Genomic DNA, 23,074 nt, shown 5'->3' on the forward strand with positions numbered 1-23,074 from the left:
AGATCTAAAAACCTGTTGCACCACTACCAATGGTCCTTTTCAGCAGGCTTAGCCAGTGATCACTATTGACTCAAGATGTAGTACAGAACTAAACCTGATCTTTTATTCAACTTAGTTCAATAGCAGTGTAAATACAACTCTGTAGTAAAAAGCATTTATGAGACTGTACTGGGCCAGATGGGGTTTTCCAATAGTTAGTATTAAGATTTATTGTAAAGAAAATCATACTATTACTGCTTCAGCTCAGAGTAGAAGTGCAGTGAAGTCATCAATGGAATGGAAGCACCCTCACAACATTTCATTCTTGTCTGGTAAGAGCCTTATGTGCTCCATAATGTCGAATGTATGCAGCAAGGGAGGAAAGTCAAAGGAGTGCATGTTATGCTTAGCAGATGGCTTCTCATTTTGGTGCAGGTTTGGTCTACAGCTTCATTAACCCATAGGAACAAATTAATTTCTTGTACAGAAAAATACTTTTCCTTCAGTTTCTTTGAAGGCATAAAAAAGATCTGTGTTTGGGTGGACTTTTTTCCCTGAAAGTGATGAGCTTTGGTAAGGAGGGAGGGAGGGGACTGGGCTGTAGTGGAAGTGATCTCTGCTAACACCAGTAGGACTGTTAAAAACGCACATAAATCTGTGTTATGAGACACAGTGGCCTTTCTGCATTCATTGTGCTAGCAAATGGGAAAAATATTTGGGTAAAGGCTAAATGTACCAGCAGATAGTTCTAGTTGTGTTCAGAGCTAGGACCAACTGTTTGTTTCAGAATTACACTGTATGCTATCCATTCCAAACAGAAATATTTGTTCAAAATTGATTTCCAACAGTTTTGACAAACATCAGACAAACCCAGTAATTAGATTTGTGAAGTGAAATGTCTGATGGCATATTGCCTTCTAACCAGATTAGTGAAGTTAGGCTGAGAGCCATTTTTTGTCTGCAGCATCTTAGCATAATGAGGTAATAAAATCAAGCTTTGCAGGTCAGGTTTAACAATGCAGACACAGTTCTTTCCTTCCTCTTCCCCTCTTCTGTAGCGAAGCCTAATTGCTGTAGACACCCCTTTCTACCGCAAGCTGTGCTGTAGTAAAAGTCCAGACCAGGAGCTGGATCATACTTCTCACTGGTGCCTGAGGGAGAGAGTGGAACCACCTCAAGCATTTTGGTTGGTAACCCCTATACTTTTTAAAGCCAGTCAGCAAATGACCAGAAGATCTATAACCTTGTTTGCTGAACCTTTCTCTATGCCAGTTTACTGGTCTGCACCCATTCTTATCCTCTCTACTCCTTTCAGTCTGATCAATGGGTGCTCCTGCTGCATGTTGAGCCATGTAGCAGTAGTGCTGTGGCTGGCAGCCCGGACTAGTGTTGCTGCTTCTGACAGGTGACCTGCACTGGTCTGCCGTTCGAACAGGTTTTGCTACACTCTCCATTGATAGTCAATACAGCTGAGCACCAAACAGTGGGATCCTTTTTCCAAGGAAATAAAGTGTAAAATTGGCCTGATTTTTATTTGATCCTGGCTCCTTTAATAGGTCACAGTGTGTATGTACTGCTGCATGTTCGGACTCCTCACCTATATGCATATCCAAAGCTCCATTGTCCCCATCTAGTCAAGAACGTTTGTTTGCAGCGAGGTGTGATAGTGCAGGAAAAATTACAAGTGTGACTTCATGACAGCATCCAAAGACAGTTGAATTAGGGCTTCCAGTGGTGCCTTATGGTATACCTTATAGACTTACATAATCAGCTTGGTTGGAAAAGGCCTATAAGATTGTCAGGTCCAACTGTTATCCCAGAATTGCCAAGTCCACGGCTACACCATGTCACTAAGGGCCTCATCCGCATGTTTTTTTAACACTTCTGTTTTTGAATACTTCCTACAAAACAGTTCCTTAAGGTCCTTTTTCTAGAGAACTTAACTGCATATAAAAGGAAGACAAAATGTTGGAAAGCAGTCATCACAGAGTTGGAACCCAGACATCCTCAGCTGCAGTTCATACATAGTGATGATGGATGTGCTTTTTCTGTCCTTTTCATTCTTTCAAATGTCCTGATATTACCAGGAATGTTACTTAAAGCCATGTGTTCCAAAACAGTGGTTTTCAGCCTCTTAAATAATGCAAGGCAAACTATTACTAATACATTACACATCTGCCTTTCTGGTGTGGCTTTCTGAAGATCTTGAAATCTTAGGTGTTGCAAAGCTGAGAAATTTTTAGGTGTAACTTTTTGTTGTTCGAGTGACTAAAACCAGGTAAGTCAGTACAAAATTCCAGATGTTTTACTTAATATTTTGTTATCAGCATTTCAGTAAATACAATGAAATATAGTAGACTCAGAATTGAGAACTGTACTGCATTATATTTAACTACCTAGTTGTTGTCTTACAGAAGAGGTAGGACAAAAAAAGTAGAAAAGGACAAATACACATTTTATTTCATATACTGTAGAGCCGTGCTTTATAAATATATATGATTTAGCTTTAGGGACCTTTGAATCACCTTTTCATTTTAGCTTAAGTGAGATAATTTTCATCTTCATACCCTGAGAAAAGAAGGCAAAGAAAAAGGAAGTTAGTAATCAGTCACAGAAATCTGTAGTTACGATAAAATGTATTAAATGTTTGGTGTTACAGATTTGATTAATGTACTTTCCGGTGTTTGTAACAAGTAAACAATACTTAATGCTTAAGATTTCTTACTTAAGCTGCTGTCATGTATTATTACAATCAATATTTGCAATATGCTGTGGCTGTTGAACTAAGCCTCTCTTGGGAAGCCAAAGTAGGGGAATATGGTTCAGCTTTCAGCAGCTTCATTCTACTCATTTATTTTACAGCATTTGCAGAAGGAGCAGCAGTAAGAATGTGAGAGGAATTACAAGTATTTGCAAGAAAGCATGACTGGAAACAAGTGGGAGGACATGAAAAACTTAGAATCCTTTTTTTAAACTTAACAGATTAAAACTGTTCGCTGAATGACCTCTTTCCAGGTTGTTCTCTGTATGGAATAAGGCTACAGACTTCTCTATGTACACAAGAAGGGACTGTCATAGAGCAGCTTTACCAAGTGACCCTTGAGAAGGGTATTTGTATCCAATACATCAGAGACCGTTCTTTACATAAAACAGGTTTCCATGCTCTTGACAGTAGCTGTTGTTTGAACCACAGGGCTGGGAGGTCCCAGCTGATTAGAGGCTTAGGCAGAAGTGTTTGTTTCTCAAGAAATGGGCTTAACTATTAATGTCAAATGAAGCATCACAGCACAGTGGGTTTGAAAATACCTGTATGTGGCCTTACTCATATTAGGAGGCAATGGGGGGCTGAATGTAAAATTGTTTCATTGAAAGCACCTTCGGAATTTCAGTTTTGTTCCATTAACAGATTGTTCAGAATTTTTGGTCCGTCTGCATTCGTTCATTTTGGGAGTCACTGTGTGTACAGGGAACAAATGGCTTTGGTCACTCTGACCAACATGTAACAGGGAAAATCATGCCAGCAGCAGGCTCCAGAGCTGCATAGAGCAAGGGGAGGTGGAAGGGTGGCAATGCTTTCAGGAGCTCTCGTTGGCTGCTCCTGGAGTGTCAAATTCCTGCCTGGCATCTGGCTCCCTCCTGCTGCTTTTCGGCTAATGTGAGGATGTGCTTTTCTCATGCTCTCACTTGCACAGCTCTCATTGACTTTATTCAATGAAATATAAATAGTCAACACTTTAATAGCCTTCTAGTGATGCCCATGGCATTGCATCCTGCTGTACTTGGTCTTTAACCCATTTCATAAGTATTTATATCCTGAACACCTCTTCTTCCCTGGGCAGCTGTTTCTTGTACAAGTGATATGGCACAGGAAGGGCACTCTGTTTTAACGAGAGCTTCTTCTTGCAGGGAGGAAAAAAAAAGAGTTATCAGTATCGTATGCACAGCATTTGTAATGGGTTTTAGTAGAAGAATCATAGAATGACAGAATGGTTTGGGTTGGAAGAGACCTTAAGATCACTTAGTTCCAACCCCCTGCCACGGGCAGGCTCAAAGCCCTGTTCAGCCTGGCCTTGAACACTGCCAGGGATGGTGCAGCCACAGCTTCTCTGGGCAACCTGTGCCAGGGCCTCAGCACCCTCACAGTAAAGAAGTCTGTGCGTGTGTGTGTGTATATACATATATATAAAAAATACTTGGGTTTTAAATGAAGAAATAAGCATATGTTTACATGCCTCATGAATTCTAGGTATCCTTAAGACATTATTAAAGTGACCTGTCTCTTCAAATGCACTTGAAGACTTTCATTAGTTAGCTCAAACATTAACAATACTTCTCGGTTACACATTTTTAAACATTAGAGAAGACTTAGGCAGAAAATCTAGAGGAAAACTTAAGTGTGCTTTCACTACTGAAATGAAGAATACAGAAAGATTTATACTTTATAGCTCACTGCGTTATGTATTGGGAGAAGCTATTTTTGTGGCACAAATACCCTTCTTTGTTGCTTACCAATACCCGTATTCAGTTACACAAAGAACAACTGTTGTAAAAAATATTAGTATGCAGATGCTCTGGTGTTTTGTTAATGCATTTAATTAAATACAATAGCTCTTTTGTTTGCTTTTCTTTTTCTGTCCTTGAATGGATTTGTATTATGGTATAGGATCTAGGCTTAGAATTGCTATTTAAAATGTTTTGCAGTTTTAGGATGTGTCATATATCTATCTATGTTAGTTGCTTTCTCTTTCATTCAGTTAAAAAAATCGTTTGAGGACTTTTAGTAGTTTCTAATAAGTTTGAAAGTATCTTCTCAGGAAAACCCAAATCCCAAAGTTGCCAGCAACTTTGCCAGTATCTTCCTTTTCCCCACTCATGAGGTCTTCAGTGATAATTAGCATTGCTTAAAAAATTGTATTCCTGATAAATACTTTAAGATGTTTTAACCAAAGAAAATTTTCTTGAGGTTCCCCCACATCTTCTAGGTAGTTTTCACAGAAGACAAAGAAAGTTGCATGGTAAAACTGCATGTTAAATTTGCGTATGAAACACCGTAGCAGAGTGATCACAGCTAATTGTAACCTAAGTACTGGTATCTATGTGCAGAATTCAGCATTACTGTCTTGTGTCGTTATCCATAAAGTTATTTCAGAATTATTCTCAGCCTGTGAAAAGGTTTCTTTAGTGCCCTGTGGGTGGGTGAAATCCGATGAAATGGCTGTGTCAAGTCTAAAATTGCTCTGGTGAATCAGCAAAGTACTTGAGCCCAGAGGACTTTGAAAACCTAACAGTATCTGCCACATCCTGACCCTCCCACAGCAACAAGGACCAAATCAAATGGGGATGGACTGAGGTAATTAGAAGACCCTAAAGGTAACATACGAAACTCTGACTAACTGTAACTTATTTATGAAATGTTAAGCCCCGTTACCTCCAAAACCCTTCTTGACACAGAGTGAGCGTGTGGGAGGTGTCTGCTCTGAAGGTTGCTTCTCAAGCAATGACCTACTAATTTTCTGTTGGTGTTCCTTAGAGATCAGATCTGCTCCTCAGTGGGTGTAGGTCCCTGTAGGCATAGGCTATAAAAACCTCCATCAATCTTTCTGTCACTGATAGAAGCAGCTACTACAGGTTAAGGGTTAAGTGTGCTGCAGCTGATTCTTTTTAGGTATTTTACTGTGTGCATCAGAACGGGGCTGTGGAGAAGGCAGCAGACATTTCACTTACACCACAGGGGTCTGTCCTGGCACTTTCTTGGCCAAAAGCTCATCAGTTTCTGCTAATTGTTTCTGTCACTTCTCACAAGCACAGAATGCAAATTGAACAGTTTTGCTCTAGGCCTTCAGCATCAGCACGAGGACATCGTGTGCTGAGTGTCAGGGTCATACATGGAGAAAACCTGTCATGGGAGGCCAAGCAGAAATTGCAGTTTCATGTTCTCTGCCTTTCTGAAGTGAGGACATTTTTAAACAGGAATAAAAAAACTTCCCCTCATTATGCTTGTGTGATCAGTATTGAAGTTACAGGGAGGGATTCTAAATGGGGAAAAAACCTTCAGGTACAAAAGCTCTGACATCACGGAGAGGGAAGGTGCACTTGGAGAAGGCACAGGCCATCAGTGTCACTTGAAATTTTATTGTTTCCTGTTTCGGAGAAAACTGGCACCTTTTAGAGTTGCAGTCTTCAAGGGAAAGGACAGGAATTCTTACTGTTCACTGAAAGCCTCCTCCTCAGTGAGCTTTCCACATGAATAAAGTCGGCTTCAGTTGTGCTTTGAACAACCTATTGATCTATTTAACAGATGCATTTCATTATTAAAAAAAACACCTAGAAGTACTGCAATTTCTGTGTGAGAACATCATCCCAGTTTCAGTTCCAAGATAGCTTAATGTTCTAAAAGGCTGGTAGAGAACATAGTTTCATTACAACCACACATATTACGGGTTTTGTATGAAATGAGCATCTCAAGGCAAGGCAAAGAAAGCAGCATTGTTCCAGGGCTGTTTTTCACAGGCCTGTATTCATATCTCATCCTTGTTGTTTGCAGGAGAGGCAGATGTGAACCAGAACAATGGGACCTCCACGAAGAGCCCAGCGGTGACAGACTCCAAAGGCACAGCAGACCCGAAGAATGCCTGGCCTGAGGCCAACCCAGCTGACACGACTGGTCGCCCCCACTTGATCCGCCTCTTTTCCCGAGATGCCCCAGGAAGAGAAGACAACACCTTCAAAGATCGGCCCTCGGAGTCAGACGAGCTACAGACCATCCAAGAGGACAGTGCAGCAGCTTCAGAGAATTCGGATTTGATGGCTTCACAAAAACGCTCCTCTTTCCGGCACGGATCAAAAATGGCATCTGCGAGCTTTACAGACCATGCTAGACATGGATCTCCAAGGCACAGAGACTCGGGTCTACTTGACTCGCTGGGCAGATTCTTTGGAGGTGAAAGACATGTTCCCCGGCGAGGCTCGGGCAAGGTGAGCTCTGAGGAATAGAGAACTGCACAGCTACAGCAAAATAAAGTACAGTTAAACAGGAAGGGTGGGACTAAAGGAAGGTGTAACTCATATAATGCAAGAGTTGATTTAGCCAGCAAGATGGTACTTGCAGATGTGTAATGTAATGCTTGGCTTTAAACTGAAAACAACAACAAAAAAGCATAGATCTGAGAAACAAGAGGAGCTGTTCTGGGTAGAACAAGGAGTATTAGAAATCCAGGTGGCTCTAGAAACATTACTGAGGGGCATTTTAGTGAACACTTAATATGGTGCATTGTATGCATTTGTATGCTGTGGCCATTTAGGGAAACTTCAGTCTGCTTTTGTGTGTTGTTCTTACGTATTTGCGGGGTGAGAGCACTAAATGCAACTAGACAATCTCTGGATAGCTTGGCACTAACTGAGGGACAGACTTGGAAATAGATGTTAGAAAACCAACAAGAACTGTGGCCAGATTCTCAGCCTGCTTGCTCAAGATCATGTTTTAAGGTCAGATGATAGCATTGCTGAGGAGGTGTCTTTGGCAGGTAACTATCCTGAATCCCAGGTGTACAAGATAGTCCAGCTACTCTGCTGGTCTATTGAGCAGCTATTCAACTCTGTTCTGGTGAGAAGGGAAGATTTATATCCCAAGCATTTCAGATTAGAAATTGTGCAACAAACCATTTCTTCATTAGGAATTGATGAAAGGCTAATTCCTGAATTCTTCCTATTTCCAGGATTAACCTGCCTCCTCTGATCAATTATGCAGATGTTGTGTTAGTTCACTGTTGTTTGAATGGCAAAGTTTTAAGGTATTTTCGCTGTACCCTTTGCCATGTAAATGATAAGTGGTAAGTCTTGTGTTTGTGTGCTCACACACTACATAAGCATTTGAATGGGGCTACTGTAGGGCTGTAAAACCTTTATTTTAGATTATTATATTGTTTGATACAGTTGCTCAAGTTCCAAAAAGCAATGCTCATAGGCGCTGGCTGGGCCCAATTTTTTCAGTCACCTTTGACAACCTTTGGTGTCTGCTCAATAGACCTGTAATTGCAACCTGTAATACTTGCTGGGATGGCCAAGCACATGCAGCTTTCCCACACTGACTGTCTCAGAGTGTTGCACGGGGACAGGGTACATACTACTCCATGGTTTAAAACCAACTTGTGATCATACAACAGCTGCAGGCTGTCAGTGTTACTTCACAGTTCCATGCTTGGAAGCACTGTGTATAATAGCCCTTCCCCAAAGAGTTGTTGTAATGTATAGACCACTGGATGAAAAATACTCTAGAAACTTTAAACCAGAAGCTTCTCACACGTGGTGGCCAGCACTAAGCAAACTCTGTGTTTTAGTCTTTTTGTTTCCTGATATTTGCAAACTCATGACAAAGATTTAGCAGTTGGCCTGTTGTTTCTGTAGGTACGTAATGTTCATACGTGCAGCAAGCAGTTGCTGTGAGAACAAAGAAAACCACTTTTCTTACTATTACTACAAATACCAGAGACTGTTCCCAACTCTTCTTTTTTCTGAAACCCGGTTGGCTAGCTCAACTCTTGCTGTTTTATTCATGTATTATGTTACTCAATGAAAAATAGTACATGAAATGCCCTTTGTACACCAAGGAAACAATACCAAAAACTTAGATTCTGCATATGGACTAGACAGAGGTATGTACGCTCTTGCTTAGCAATAAAACAAACCAACAAACTCACTTCTTAGTAGTGAGGACTAACAAATGGCTGCAAGTTGTACAGATTCTGTATATTATCCTTTGGCGTGAGCACGATTGCTGTGATTCTCTACAGATCTCTATGTAGTTACGGATGAGAGGACAAGGATATCATGTCCCATCTCTGTTGCTCTTCAGTAAACTGCTGGTTTGAAGCAGTCAAATGTCTGCAAAACAGTACAGAATTATGGACAATTCCAACATTTTGTGCTTAGCAGAAGTATTCATAATGTTGGGGGCTTTTTTTAAGAACAGCTGCATGCAGTGTTAAAAGAGTTCTGACTTGCAGATCTCAGCTGGAAGCACAGAGAAGTTTTACTATCTTGGCAAAAGTCAGACCCATTCGGACTTCCAGTGCCAAAGCATCTCTGGCACTATTCGTACAATGATAATATTGATGAAACCATGTCCAAGAAAGCTCAGTTGTAGGAGGTTTCAGTGCAGAAAATATTGAGCAAGTGACATGGACAGTTGTTTTTGATGATTATTTATTCAGCCTTCGAATCAATGCCTTTTGGTTTCTTGTATCAAGGAAGGCTTGTGGTGTCATTTATTTATGCGTGTGTGTACACAGAGGAAATCTAGATGGCTAATAGTCTTATTTGTGCTTAAAGCTTAAGTAGTTGCCACTAGCTAAATTTTGTAGGGTGTCAGAGCACTGACAAATGATGAAGGTGTTCCTGGATGAGCTGAAATAGAGTCAAGTCCCTTGGCAGCTTTCCGGAGTCCACTAGGTAAACATGTCTGTGGTAAATAAGATACCATGAAAAGCACCTTAAAAGATGAATTTCAAAGGCTTGAAATTGAAAAGTTGATAGAGCTGCGCTGTTTATTTGCTTGCACTTGTTTCTGATTAATTTTTGAAGCTTTTCAAAGCAATTCTGCAGCTGCCTTTCATGCAGTCTCCCTTTTCCAGCCAGCCCATGCCCCAGTGGGAGCGTGTAGCTCAACTACCCACACCAGCAAGCGCTGGAATGCAAAGACAACACTTGCTCTTTGTACAGATTTAGGGCTGACATTCAAGCAAAACACATTATAAATTCTTTGTGGAGGCATTTTCATCTTGCATCCCTAGCTGAAAAGCACATTCATGAATAATACTCACTGTTGTGTACGGAAAGGTGGGGTAGGAACAAAGCGGAGACTGTTTCATGGCCTCCTTTTCTGCCGTGGGACAGGTTCTCCCTTACCCTGGAATTCTGAAGTTAAGAGTGCATGGGAGTAAATAAATATAGAAGAACTGGAATGTTCAGAAATACCTCTTCTCCTTTAAGGGGCAGCAAATGCATTCCCCGTTGCTCCCCTGACCCCACCGAGATTTTAGATAGCAAACTCAATCAAAACCAGCTTGAATTTTGTACCCGTAAGAAAAGTTTTTAAGGTAGAATATTCAAAACAAAACTTCTGTTGTGCACAGCCTAAATTTATTTGTATTAAAGAAGAATTTAAAAGGGTGACAGAAGGAAACCATGGTGCAGACATCTCCGACAGCATGTGAGGCAGTCGTGTAATTATAAATTACTTCCTTTCTGATCTTTACAGAGCATTTATCTGAATGTTTGTAAAGCGTATAAGCAAATTTGTTAAAATGATTGAATCTTTCTTGTGCCTCTTTAATATTAGCCTGTATTCAACTTGAGTATGTACAGAGCACTGGTTTGGTTCCTTGACACAGTTGGTTATGCTTTTGGAATTGGTTGTGATTTATTTTTTGGTTTTTTTCCTACTGAAGTTTGGATTGTGAAATAAGAACATTTCTGTCCTGGTTTAACATTATGCATTAACATACTAAACTTCCAATTCCATTTGTACCTCCCTTGCAACAAACCAAAATATTGTGACAGTAAAACAGAGGCTGAGGCCAGGCTTCACTTAGCTGAAAGATTAAATAATTTTTTCTTTTACATTTTGCTTTGGTTTTGTTTGCAATCTTGTAATGTTCTCCTGTTGCCTGTATGAAGCCTTGCTCCTGTATTTCCTTCCTGATACATTCATCTTCATCAGGGAGTGTCATGATAGGATAAGGGGTAATGGGTTCAAACAGGGGAGATTAGGTTAGATATAAGGAAGAAGTACTTTACTGTGAGGGCGGTGAGGCACTGGAACAGGTTGCCTGAAGAAGTGGTAAATGCTCCATCCCTGGCAGTGTTCAAGGCCAGGCTGGATGGGACTTTGAGCAACCTGGTCTAGTGGAAGGTGTCCTTGCCCATGGGAGGGGAGTTTGAACTAGATGATCTTAAGGTCGTTTCCAACCATAACCCTACATGTGTGTGGGGGCAAGGAATACAAAAGACAGACATGGGGCTTCCCCTCTGCACGGACAGATAGGAGGTACAAGGGGAACTAGGCTGATGGTCTTGAGTTGAGCAGAACCAAGGTTTAGGATCAGCGTTTGGGGAACGGCAATTCCAAACCTGCCCCAGAGTTAAGCAGTTGTTGTAACAGGAATCCACAAAAAGAACTGAGATAAACATGCACAGGCAAAAAGTTTAGGAACCATGGTTTTAAATAATGACGTGGACAGACACATTCATCAGAATATCCAGACATCTTTTGTCTTTTTGCAGTTGGACTCTATTAAACATTTCTTGTGGAGCTATCATGTCTACTACAGCACCATGGAGACTGCAACGCAGTTAAATCAGTGCTAGTCTGACTAGTGTATGATGCGATTTAAGTGTGATAAATATTGTGATTTTTATTTCCAAGTCTTAGGTAGTGGCACTGCTCAAGATCTACTGTTCTGTAAAACCTGCTGTGCAAGCAAATGCTTGTAAAAAAATTTTTATATAGTTTATGGTGGTTGTAACAATAATTTTGTTTTAAGCTTTTGCTTTATATGTGCTTCATGTATTCATTAAACTGTTCACATCACAAAACTGGTGTACTAATGATATAATTTGTTTTAATTTTTTTTTAATCCATTAATAGAAGTGGCAACGAACTTTTCAGGTGACTAAAAGGGGCTTCTATGTTCTACAGAAACTCAGTTAAGACAGTGTGTTGGGCAGAAGTGAGTAAAGGTAAAGCTTGCCTTCTGTAAGGAAAGGACTAGGTTCTAAATAACTGAGGCTGCTCAATCCAGTGTTCTTGCTTTATGATAACAGGAGCTGAATCTGGCCTCTCTTTCGCATCAGCTAGTAATGAATGATGAATGACCTAGAAAGAATTTGTGTATCTGAACTGCCGGTTCAGGCTCAAATAATCAACTAACTTAATCAATGGAAGTAACTCAAAGATCACTTTTTCTAACCAGTCTAAGCAAAGTATTTCCCCTTTTCATAAACTTTTAACAGTAGCTTCCAGTTCAGTTTTTGCTAGACTATTCTAGATTTGTCTGTCTACCAATATGATATAACAATAATAGTAATACTCTGCTAAAGAGGGAGCTAATTGTGTGCTGCTCTGAAGAAGAGCTCCAAGGATTCTTTCAAGTGCTTGGGGAGGGTCCATGCCTGCTGCTATGCTTTGCCTGGGCCCCAGCATAACAGGGCAGGGGGGAGTCTTGGCTGTGGAAGAAGCAGTGGTGGCAGCTTTGGGGTCTTCTGGTGGGAATGGGCCTTGGCTGTTCTGCAGTGATTCCTATTTTCTTCAAGTGCACAGCACCACAGCCTGGTTGAGAATAATGTCTGGATTTAATTTTACTGTGATATACACAGGGGTGTTTGTTTTAAACAACCAGGAGGGGCAGGCAGGAAACCAGAACTCACATACAGAAGGTCAAATGGATGTATTCAACACAGAGCATAGGGATTTTTTCCTACCTAACATAAAATTTTTCTCATCATGTTTACTTCTTTGCAGATGAACCAAGTTTATAAATCAGAAATTGCTTTATATTAAAAACTGTTATAATGGGGTAAATTCATCTTGCAAATGAAAAACTGCATTACCCTTAGCACTTTCCATCCTAGCATGCCAAAATTAATGACTTTGTGCAGTCTCAAAACAGCTGAAGAACTATGGCAAACACTGCCCAAGGGAAAACTGAGGCAACTCTGAATAGTTCTCCCTCCCTCTTGCTTTGTACCCTCATCATCACATTCCATTAGCAAGAGTTGCTGGCTTTCATTCTGTGTACTGGTGCAAAAGCTCTCACCTCGTTCACAAAATGGTCTCCACTTGAAAAGGCATGCTCAGTTACTCAGTTCATTCTAAAATCACTTGGTTTCATTTCCAAGCTATACAAAAGAATCCTCTGCTGCCATTTTCAGGTGCTTTTACTGAATTTCTTACAAAGCAATTTAATAAGTGGTGGTAAAACATACTAAATTACTGCTGCACACCCAAGATGAGCCTTAGCTCTGTTTCACCTTTTGGCATCACCTTGGTTCATCTTCCCCCCCCACGCACACACTTTTACACTGCCTACATTATTGGTAATAATAATTTTACCTTTGAGTATTTGCTGCAAAGAAATACGCTATTAAACCATGCCGTGTCTAACTAACTGTTTCATAATAGTAAACTCTCCTTACTATTACCCTCTTCACTTAAGTAAATTATGCTGATGTAGGCAACAGTACTTTTAACAACCTGTACAAGAATTTATCTTGTCATTTTTTAACCTGTTAAAGGCAGAAAAGAAACAAAAGCAGACCAGTCCCTTCAAAGATGAACACTCATGAAATAGTTTGTGCAGCCAGAGAGAAGAAATGTGTTTTTCAAGAAATTAAGAATGCAGTAACATTCTTCTCTTTATTTCTGGTAAAGCCATAGTGTACCCCTGGTATTTATAGTTTTGTTCTCAAAATAATGATCTTTCTTGCTTATTGTATGAGCTTCTTCACTATACAAAAATATTTACAAGGTTCTGCTTTCTTACCAATAGCCATACCCACAATGTTAGGTTCTTTTTGCTGTAGCAGCACCAACAGGTGCGTCTTCACCAAATCCATAGTCTTACCAGTAGACATTTATCATTGTGAATACTGATATATGATGGCCATGTAAAGTCCTTAAAGGAAGTTTGTTGGTAACAGAAACGACCCTGGAAACTACCCTGAAATACTTGCTAGCCAAAATCTCTTTTTGCTGGAGTGATCATTGGCAAAACAAACTAAAAAGCAACCCAAAAAAACCAAAGCCTTGCACTGGGTTTCTGTGGTGGATCATTTCAACAAGGTTTAATCTATGCCACTGATACCAACCCAGTAAATCAGCACAGAGGACAATACTGAATATGCACCAAAGCCTGTGTCCAAGCAGATAAAGAACCTCTTATCGTGAAGAATATTTGAATAAAATGACTAGTGCTAGGCAAAAAAATGCTTCAGGAAAACAAGGTTAAATTAAAGCATCAGGTTTTGTTTCTGAAACCATTTATCAAGTGTCACAACAATGGAATAAACTGGACATGGAGAAAAACACTAAGATGGTATGATGGCACCGGTCTCTCACTCAGGACTCATCATAAAACAGAACTATTACCCTGAACCATGGTCCTGATTCTTCTTTTTTCCCCTGTAATTCTTTCCTCCCACCTAGGAATTTGAGAACCATAATCATGAAGGCATCAAGGAGTAAGAAAGAGGGTTATGGGGAGATGTGGTTCTGGATATCAGTTATCACTTACCTCTCTTAATGGCCAGTGTTCTCCACTGTTTGCCTCATCATGCCATCTCTTTGCTCATCTTCCCTGATTTTCTCACTTTTCAGTCATCTCTAGTCTTTCCCCCATGCTTTTTATTCCCATCTTTCTGCTAAGATTTCGTCCTCTTTTTCTTCATCCCTATTTCTAGACAAAGATTATATTAATGATCTCAGCACAACACTGAAAGGCAGAATCTCCTGGACTCTACATCTCCCTACCAATTCTCCTCTGTAACTGTGAGCAAGTAATTTAATTTCTGTCTTAATTTCCACATTAGTAAAAATTAATGATGCCATTACAAGGATGCGTGGTTTATCCTTTCTAAAGTGATTAGAAAAGCCTGCTGAATTAGCTAATTAATTACAATGTCACCATCAGACTGGCATGTGGGCAGGATATCAGCATTCCCTTCACTTTCTGTAACACACCAGGAAGTTGTGAACAGCGTGGAACAAACACCACCACGAAGAGCAAATTGGTACTTGGGTTGTGCATGAATGGGAATGGAAGCAACGACACCAGAATAATGCAGCTCTGGTTTAGCAGTGCATGTTCACAGTGGGTATTTTACTACTAGAGTAAGCATGGAAAAATACATCCTCACATTACACGTGCTCTGTATCCTATCACCTCCTGATGAGACGTCAGGTAGTGGCACTGGGAGGCTCTAACACAGCATCAGCTACGCCCAGGAACACAAAGCCCTGTGTACAAAGTACCTCGGAAACCCAAGAGGAAGCAATTTCCACATACAAGCACCTGGCAGATTTCCTGCAAGTGCTCTAGTCAAACTGTGTGTAGTAAATTTCCTCTTGTTTAAAAAAATAAGCTTATATATTCACTGAAAGGATAAGTCCCCATTCCTGTTTGGAATACTGCTTTGAAATGGTGCTAATGAAGAAATTCAAACCCAAGTAGGAATTTCCTTATAGGTAAGAGTCTGGATTCCGAGCCCATTTCAAGGACTAACACAAAATTAGCTAAGTGGCTTAGAATTGACTGGTGCTCTTTCATCTCCCACTTCCTACAAACCGGCATGAACAGCATTCATCACTTATTCATTATACTTAATTAGCATAAAGGCCAATTTTAGTCTGCCAGTATGGTTGCAAATCTTTTAGTGGGGGTTAAGCTTTACATCCTGTGGGCTGGGGAACAGTTGGGTTTTCTAAGGCAATATCTAGATACGGATACTTTTCATATCTATATGAATCTGAAATTTTCATCTATTATAGGTTTTCTTTTAAATCCACGCACAGCGCCTCATTAGGTATCCTGTGACAACAGCCCATGGAAGCCATGAAACTCACTGAACCCAGGAAAACATCAATGTTTTTTGTTCTTAAAAATATCAAAAGCCTTACTTGGTTTCATTGCATTTTACATCAGCTATTTCCAGATTTTATATGTATTTGGATTTTGCCGTTACGGAAATGATATGTGATGGTCTTTAGATTTTCATTTTGCATCCTGAAGTAGGCAACAAAACCACATAATAATGATACTGAGAGAAAGTGGAAAAAGCTATAAATTCAGTACTCAAAAAATAAATCAATATCATTATTGTCACTAATGTGTATCACATAGCGATTGGGAATTAAGAGTTTTAAGCTCATATTTATGCATATATGTGATCTTCAGTTACAAGCAATCCTCTTGTGGCAGATGAAAGCTCTCAGTGAGAGCTTACAATATGGATTTAAAAGGCCCCCTTAATGAGAGGATGAGTTGCAAGATCTGACATAGCATGTTTGTACCAAGCGAAGTCAGGTATGTATTTCACGGGATCTCATAAGATCACTGAAAAACGTCTGTTACTGCCTAACCACGTTCTTTATATTGGAAAACAAAGTCAAATGAAACATGAAGAATACATAAGTGCAATCGTGTTTATATAAACATGAATTTAACCCCCCAAATCTTATCGCATCTCAAGTCACATACATGGATGATCACAAACCTGGATTACCAAACCTGGTATTCAAATGCACAACCCAGATGTGCCTGCTCCACTTACCAAAGCCCACACGATCCTTTAGCCTCCTGGGAGTTGCAGCACAGACAAGTAATGCTCCTTCACTGTGGTTCAGGGCCACAAAACCAACTAGGACATGGACAGGCCTGCTGCGGTGGGACACTGGAGAACACACATTCGGGTATCTTCACCTCGACTGGAAATGTAGTAATTATCTTGCACAAAACCTAAAATGGAGCACATACCAAGTCATGAATGGATTCTTGTTGCTGTGTTAGAGAAGCGGCATCTTATTTTTCTGAACAGTTCAAGATATTAATACAGGTAATGCCGGTAAATGGAATTAGTTTGATGTGAGAGCACATGGCTGACGCAGGGAATGCAATGTCAGTGTATAGCTACGTTAAAATACCTGTGCTTTGTACTACATTGACAGCTACTCTTTCTTTTTTTGTCTCAATGGCCAACATCAATAAGGTAGGTGGCACAGTAAATAATGCAACTTCCCTGTGCATGATCAGCAAGAGCTGAAGAGCATTCCAATATTGACTCAGTCCCCATTACAGGATAACTTTGGGTGTTTTACATACATTTTAAAGTGTTCTTATTTCCAAATCTCTTGAATTTAACAAACATTTTCTAATAATTATGATTATTCCGCTTGAGGGATCTTTCCTTTTTGGATTTTTTGAATGTACAGTAGAGTTGACTTAGTAGGGAACCTTTGTTAAAGTCAGACATAAAGTTAACTGGGAACAGAAAGTGCTCTCTCTGGTTTTTATTCAATTACTCTAGAATTATTTTAAGGGCAGAAACAGAGGCACCGCTGCTTTAAACTTCACAATCAGTACCCAATGGCTCTAAATTCAGAATTCGACTTCACAAGTGCATTTCATAACATACAGATGTGAAGCCAACGTAGCTTTTTACTGGCAATGCTCTTATAACTGAAATTCATGACAAGGTTGCGAGAGACTGCTGGGCAACAGGGACCAGGAACCCAAAGAAGCAAGAAGTAAATCTCCCCCTTCCTAAAACATGGTTGCTCTGCTGTATTTCTATTAGGTTTTAATAAGATTATTATTTAAGGTCAAGCATTTAAAGCGTGTTTAAAGGTGAGTGGTGATCTTCTCACTGTATTAGTGAAGCACGCAATGAGTACTAGATGAGCTCATTCAAAAAAGTTCCATTCCAGAACGCCACCCCAGTAGCCCATCCCAGCAGGATAAATGAGATTTGTTTTCTCTTTCATTCAGTAAAGAATTGCCTGACTCTGTTCAGATTTAACTTTTAACACCTCTAGATATCAGTTATGACTCCTCTGAGGGAAGTGACTCTCAGAAATCACGCATATGAGCAATCTCAGAAAAATCCCAGGGGAATTTGCTCCCTGCCCCTAGGAATCAAAAAATTCAAAGAACAAACTACAGGTGAGAATGATTCCACAAGACATTGAAGTGAAGCATGTACTTACCTGCCACAAACTGAGCATAATACTGAAGATCGTGACCACGGATAAAATTTGCTGATGATAATATGAAAGGAAAATGCTTTATTTGTAACACCAGGAAACACACAGTATTGAACTCACACAGCACCATCATTAAAAATGGCTTCAGACTTGCTGCTGCCTCAAACGCTTCAAATGGGGACCCACTAAGAGACTACGCTGACATTTGGCACCAGAGACAGAAGAAACTTGGTCTTCACTGCATGATAGCCTTTATGATAAACAAGATCATTAGCACTATTAATTGACCAGAATGCTCAATTCAGGAAACTCAAACTCACCTAGATGGCAAAAAACTTACCGCAGCTTTTCTCTGTGCCTGTTGGCACCACCATGGAGTTGCAGCCTACCTGAAGTCAAATCTGATTGTGAAGCTTTCTGCTTCGCACACTGTAACAGTTTTATGGTTAATGGTGATCCAGCTGCTGCTAATGAGGGACATTCAGATCTGCAACACCACGGTATTTATCATGTTATTTATGCTAAAGAAAGACAAGGCAGTCTCCTGGTTTCAGAGGCAAAGCAATGCTTCATTTGAAGATTAAGACAAAGGCATGGCTGAAGTAACTTGTTCTGAACATGTACTGATACCTTACTGGCTCCCTCTTCCTAATCACAGCAGCAGAAGAGATTGGAACAACACTGGAACTAGTGATAAAGCAGAAACCGCTGCAGAGGTACAAGCAGCACTGGCTGCCTGACAGTATGGAAATTTCACAGACCCAATAAAATTCATAAATTCCTGCTTTTTAAGTGGTAAATCTTTATGTATCAGCAGAACGCAAAAAAAAAAAAAAAAAAAAGGATGCTGAGCTTATATGCATTGGTTCATTTTTTTCCCTAAGGAAACTGATCTTATAAACAATATATCTGCATTTCATTTCTCCCCAGAATCATGTAACTTAAAAGGCCACTCATGAAGATGGATACTTCTGACTGTCATTTTGGATTCAATATAATATAAGTTTATTTAATTCATAGAAAATCACAGGACCTGGCTCCGCTCACTTGTTAATGAAACTTCTATGAAGCAGCTTTGAGCAGGTAACACTAGATTGTTTCACAGGAGCTTTTATTCAAGAGGCTTAGAACCTATAGATCTCTGTACAGCCGTTTTCAGTAGTAATAGCTTGAAACAGCTGGCATCATTCTGAAAACTATTGATGTCACAAGACTTGAGTGCAAAAAGACTCTTCAAATCTTTGAAGTCTGTGCTATAGATATTAACTTGTCAAAAATCACCAAACCACTCACGAGTCAGGAGTCCAACAATAAGACCAAGCTTTTTCCCAGCGAGTTGATCGATGTTTTTCTATACGTGATGAAAGCGAAGTAGACTTTAGATAACTACTCATCCTGTTCTACAGTCAAATGTTCATTCAGTTTGTACTAGTAGGAAAGTGCTTATGTGAGCTCCTGTCTCACTATGGATTTCCATTTCATCTTTAGAAGTCAATTAACAATTTAGTATCTATATGATGCTGATAACATCGTTGTACTCTCAGGGAGTTCATTACACGAGGAGAATGACTGCACCATTTGTTACTGCCATTCTCTTTTACCCTCTCTCTTCTGCACGGAATACTTCAGATCCATGATGGTGAACCTGAAGCCCTGTGCCTCTACATTCGCAATGATGGGCAGATGTCTGTAACTGGCTCGGTCACACCTAACAGTTTTAAAAAGAACTTCGTCCTTCAGCATCCAGAGAGCAGTAACTACACCAAATTTTTGACACTCTTTTCACTGCAACAGACGCATCATGCTCTAAGTACCAGTCAAAGTATTCACTCTTTATGTGTTACTTTTATTTATCTTACCAGCACTTACTGGACTTCTTTCCGTAGTACTCCAGAAGCCCTACTGAAAGCAGTATTGTCAGTCCCACTTGATTTCCTTTCTAAAAATAACATTGCTCTTGCAGTTCATCAGTGTTCTGTAGTCTTTGGGAACTGAGAAATGATACACGACCCATTCCTGGTCTGACATGGAGAATGACCCAATGTCATTTTAAGTTTTTCTCCATTTCAGGTTTCATTTCTAAAATTACATCCTAAGATCCTACTTACGAGAGGAGGAAAATGACAAGGTTTCTGTTAGCAGAACTTTCCATTAACAGGTTTCACACCACACTGGGTTGTAACATGAAAAACATATACATGCTCATACATATATATATATATATATGCACAACATATGTCTATATACATACTCTGTATTTACCACTGCATAAAATACTGTTCCTTCTGAGCACTGACAACTTTAAGTTGCAATCTTTGTAGCTTTCCAAGGCATTTTTCTCTTCATTCCTGGTGAAAATGACTCTTCTCTTATACTGTCCCTGATCACCCCTCCTTCCTAGCTGACCTGGCATTATGCCTATTCTGCTTTTCAGGATATACATGCAGCCAGGGCCAGCCACCATGTAGGGTCCATCCCCCAGAGATCTCAGCATGGCCGGCCTGGTGATGACAACCCTGTAGTCCACTTCTTCAAGAACATTGTAAGTCTCCTCTGTTCTTGTTATGCACTAAAATGAACTATGTTCTTTAGGACCCACCACTAACCAAATACTCCCCAGTCATTAACCATTATTCTTAGCCTTGCGAATTATGCCTTTAAGCTCATCAGGCCATTCAAACACAAAAATAATTTTTAGTGGAAACACAAACAATACTGAAAAGCTACAAACAAGTGGGTGAACTCCCCCCAGCACAGTCAAATTTCAACCACCACTACCATTATAACAGCTTCACTATTAATAGGTTTTATCCTTCTGTCTTCAGCATTGGCTGTATTAAGAAATGCTTTCTGTTTAAAAATAGGCATAAATCCAGTGTTTTAGGCAAAGCCTAAGAAAGACAGCAGAGAAGCTTCTCAGTTCAATTACTTAAGATAGCACTTAATCCTACTGACTCAGAGATAATAATGCAAAAGGCTCGATGATTCCCTACATTTATTTTTCCTGGCTGTTACAACTTGTTTGTGTTGGATTTTAGGTGTCACCACGTACGCCTCCCCCAATGCAAGCAAAGGTAAGCATTTTAAGGGGCTCATGCAATGTCCAAGGTCTTTTGTGGGCTAATGCATACCAGTTTAGCTGCTAGCCTGATTAGTTTTCTTTAACACTACTAAGTAAAAATCTGGAATTATTATTGGGAATATTTAAAGCAAGGGATTAGGAGAGAAAAGCCATGGTTCTCTTCCTCATGCACTTCCAGACTTGTTACAGGACTAAATAAAGTCATTCACAGGGATTTTATATTGTTTATACTGTGATTGCTTTATGTAATAAACTAGTAATAGGTAATGCTTTCAAACAAGCCTTACCCAGCAGGAACTGTCCTATTTATTAAGCTCAGCTGGCTTCTGAAGTACGTAACACTGACAAACTATGGCTAGTGAAGTCAGTTCTTGTAAGGATAATAAAGTTACCTTTTGCGTTTCATGGAATGACTGTACAGATTGCTGTTTTCACCTCTTGCCTCTTTATATAGCCAGTATTTCATTATTTTTACTGCATTTTCATCACCTTCTGTGTGTGGTACACCCAGATGGTATGTTCCATAGTGATCATCATGTCATTGTTTCTATTTCTTGCATGTGCAGGGAAGAGGATTATCCCTCACCAGATTTAGCTGGGTAGGTGACAAACGTGCTTTCAATAACAGCCATTTTATTTACCAGGCCAAAGCATATCTTGCTCCATTGCCTCAAGCTGCTGCAGCAACGTGATAATTTTGTTTTGTCTGTTTTGCTATTTTGCTTTTTCCTGTTCCACTTTCCTTCCTCCTCCCACAGCACTTTTAAGATGGTAATTTTGTTGCTTGCTCTCACCCAGCAACTTGACAGCCTTGCAGCGATAATTTCTTTTGCTTTAGCACAAAGGGAGCAAAATCCACTGCATGGCAAAGCTCTCCTCCCTTAAAGACTCCTGGAAGACTTATCTGCTGCATTTTAATTTTCCTGGGAAGGACAAAAATAGGAAGGGAGGCTGGGATGAGATGGGCGCTTATTCCACAGGTGGAATTGCTCTTACACAGTAAAGTCTGCAAAACTAACGCTGTCACTAATTCAAGTATTTTGTTCCACCTTTCCTTGCAACCCCTTTCTGTAAGAAGGGATCTGCCTGAACAGTTATTAGACAAGTTCTTCCCACAGTTATCTCACAACTAATTACATTCTACTTCTCCACCACAGGTTTGATTTTTTATGGGATGGACATGGAAAGTAGCTGCATTTTAAGACAAAATATTAAAGCCTTCAAGCATTCCTTTCACTATCAATCAGAACCACGCAAATTAGTTGAAGTGTTTGATACCTTAGAACTCATGAAACTGAAACATTTTAAGTTTTCTCATGCAGGTTAACCTTTTTCGATTATTGTCTTTTACAGATCGGTGCTTCCCTCAGACTTGAGCATATTCAGATAGTTTGCTAACATTTTCCTTCATCCTTGCTCATTACATAGAAGATTACTTTGTTCCAACACCTCTAGATTGATTTAATTATTACATTTCAGTGATCACAAAGAAAGATTACAATGTGCATAGGATAACTGGAATGCAATAATCTGCAATATATATGAAAATCTTTCTTTGCAGGGTGGTGAAGGACACAAGCCAGGATATGGAGGAAGCGGAAAATTCTATGAGCATAAGTCTGCTCACAAGGGACATAAGGGATCCTATCATGAGGGCCAGGGCACTCTTAAACTGGTAAAGTACAATTGAACTTACTCTAAAGTACAAAAAACTGAGTCCAGGCCAAACCTCTACAGAACCTGCCATGTTTGAAACTACCACATTTCCTTAAAGCTTCTGAAGGAACTAGATTTTCATGGTTACACCAGAAGGTTATTTCATGGCCTAGTAACTACTTACATGATAGGAAACAAAGGTAAAAGTACACAGTCAGTTACCATCAGGAAAGAAGGTAAGTCCGCAAAGACCTGGGCCAGGATCTGCGTTGTTACTCAACTCACAAATGACCTGGAACACACAGGTGAATGAAGTGACACATCTTACGGCTGCTGCTAAATTATTTAAATAGTGAAAATGAAAGTAAACTGGTAAGCTGCAGAATGGTAGTACAGGGCAGTGTTGGACACATATTTGAGACGCAGTTTCGACTTCAACAGTCCCTGGTTGTTCCCATCCCAGGTGGGAAAACTCCTGTAATACGTCATTACAGCAAGTTTTGGCACCACATAAGCAAGTTAGAAAACTGTCATGCAAACAAATAAACATTTGGTCAGATTATCTTTAATCTGGTTCAGTTCACCATTCTGAGTCATGGCACACC

At 39.9% G+C, this 23,074-nt stretch overlaps 1 protein-coding gene across 1 annotated transcript in view; it reads left to right on the forward strand.

Moving 5' to 3' along the window:
* The window catches only part of MBP (myelin basic protein), a 55,266-nt gene that overhangs the window by 29,656 nt on the left and 2,536 nt on the right, over positions 1-23,074 (forward strand). The window contains exons 3-7 of the mRNA XM_010020317.1: positions 6,524-6,954; positions 20,166-20,273; positions 20,770-20,805; positions 21,380-21,412; positions 22,375-22,488. Of these exons, the coding sequence (XP_010018619.1) occupies positions 6,524-6,954; positions 20,166-20,273; positions 20,770-20,805; positions 21,380-21,412; positions 22,375-22,488 (722 nt within the window). The remainder of the gene's footprint in view (positions 1-6,523; positions 6,955-20,165; positions 20,274-20,769; positions 20,806-21,379; positions 21,413-22,374; positions 22,489-23,074) is intronic.

The sequence above is a fragment of the Nestor notabilis genome, unplaced genomic scaffold, assembly GCF_000696875.1.
Source record: "Nestor notabilis isolate BGI_N333 unplaced genomic scaffold, ASM69687v1 scaffold2838, whole genome shotgun sequence".
In the NCBI taxonomy this organism is placed as follows: Eukaryota; Metazoa; Chordata; class Aves; order Psittaciformes; family Psittacidae; genus Nestor; species Nestor notabilis.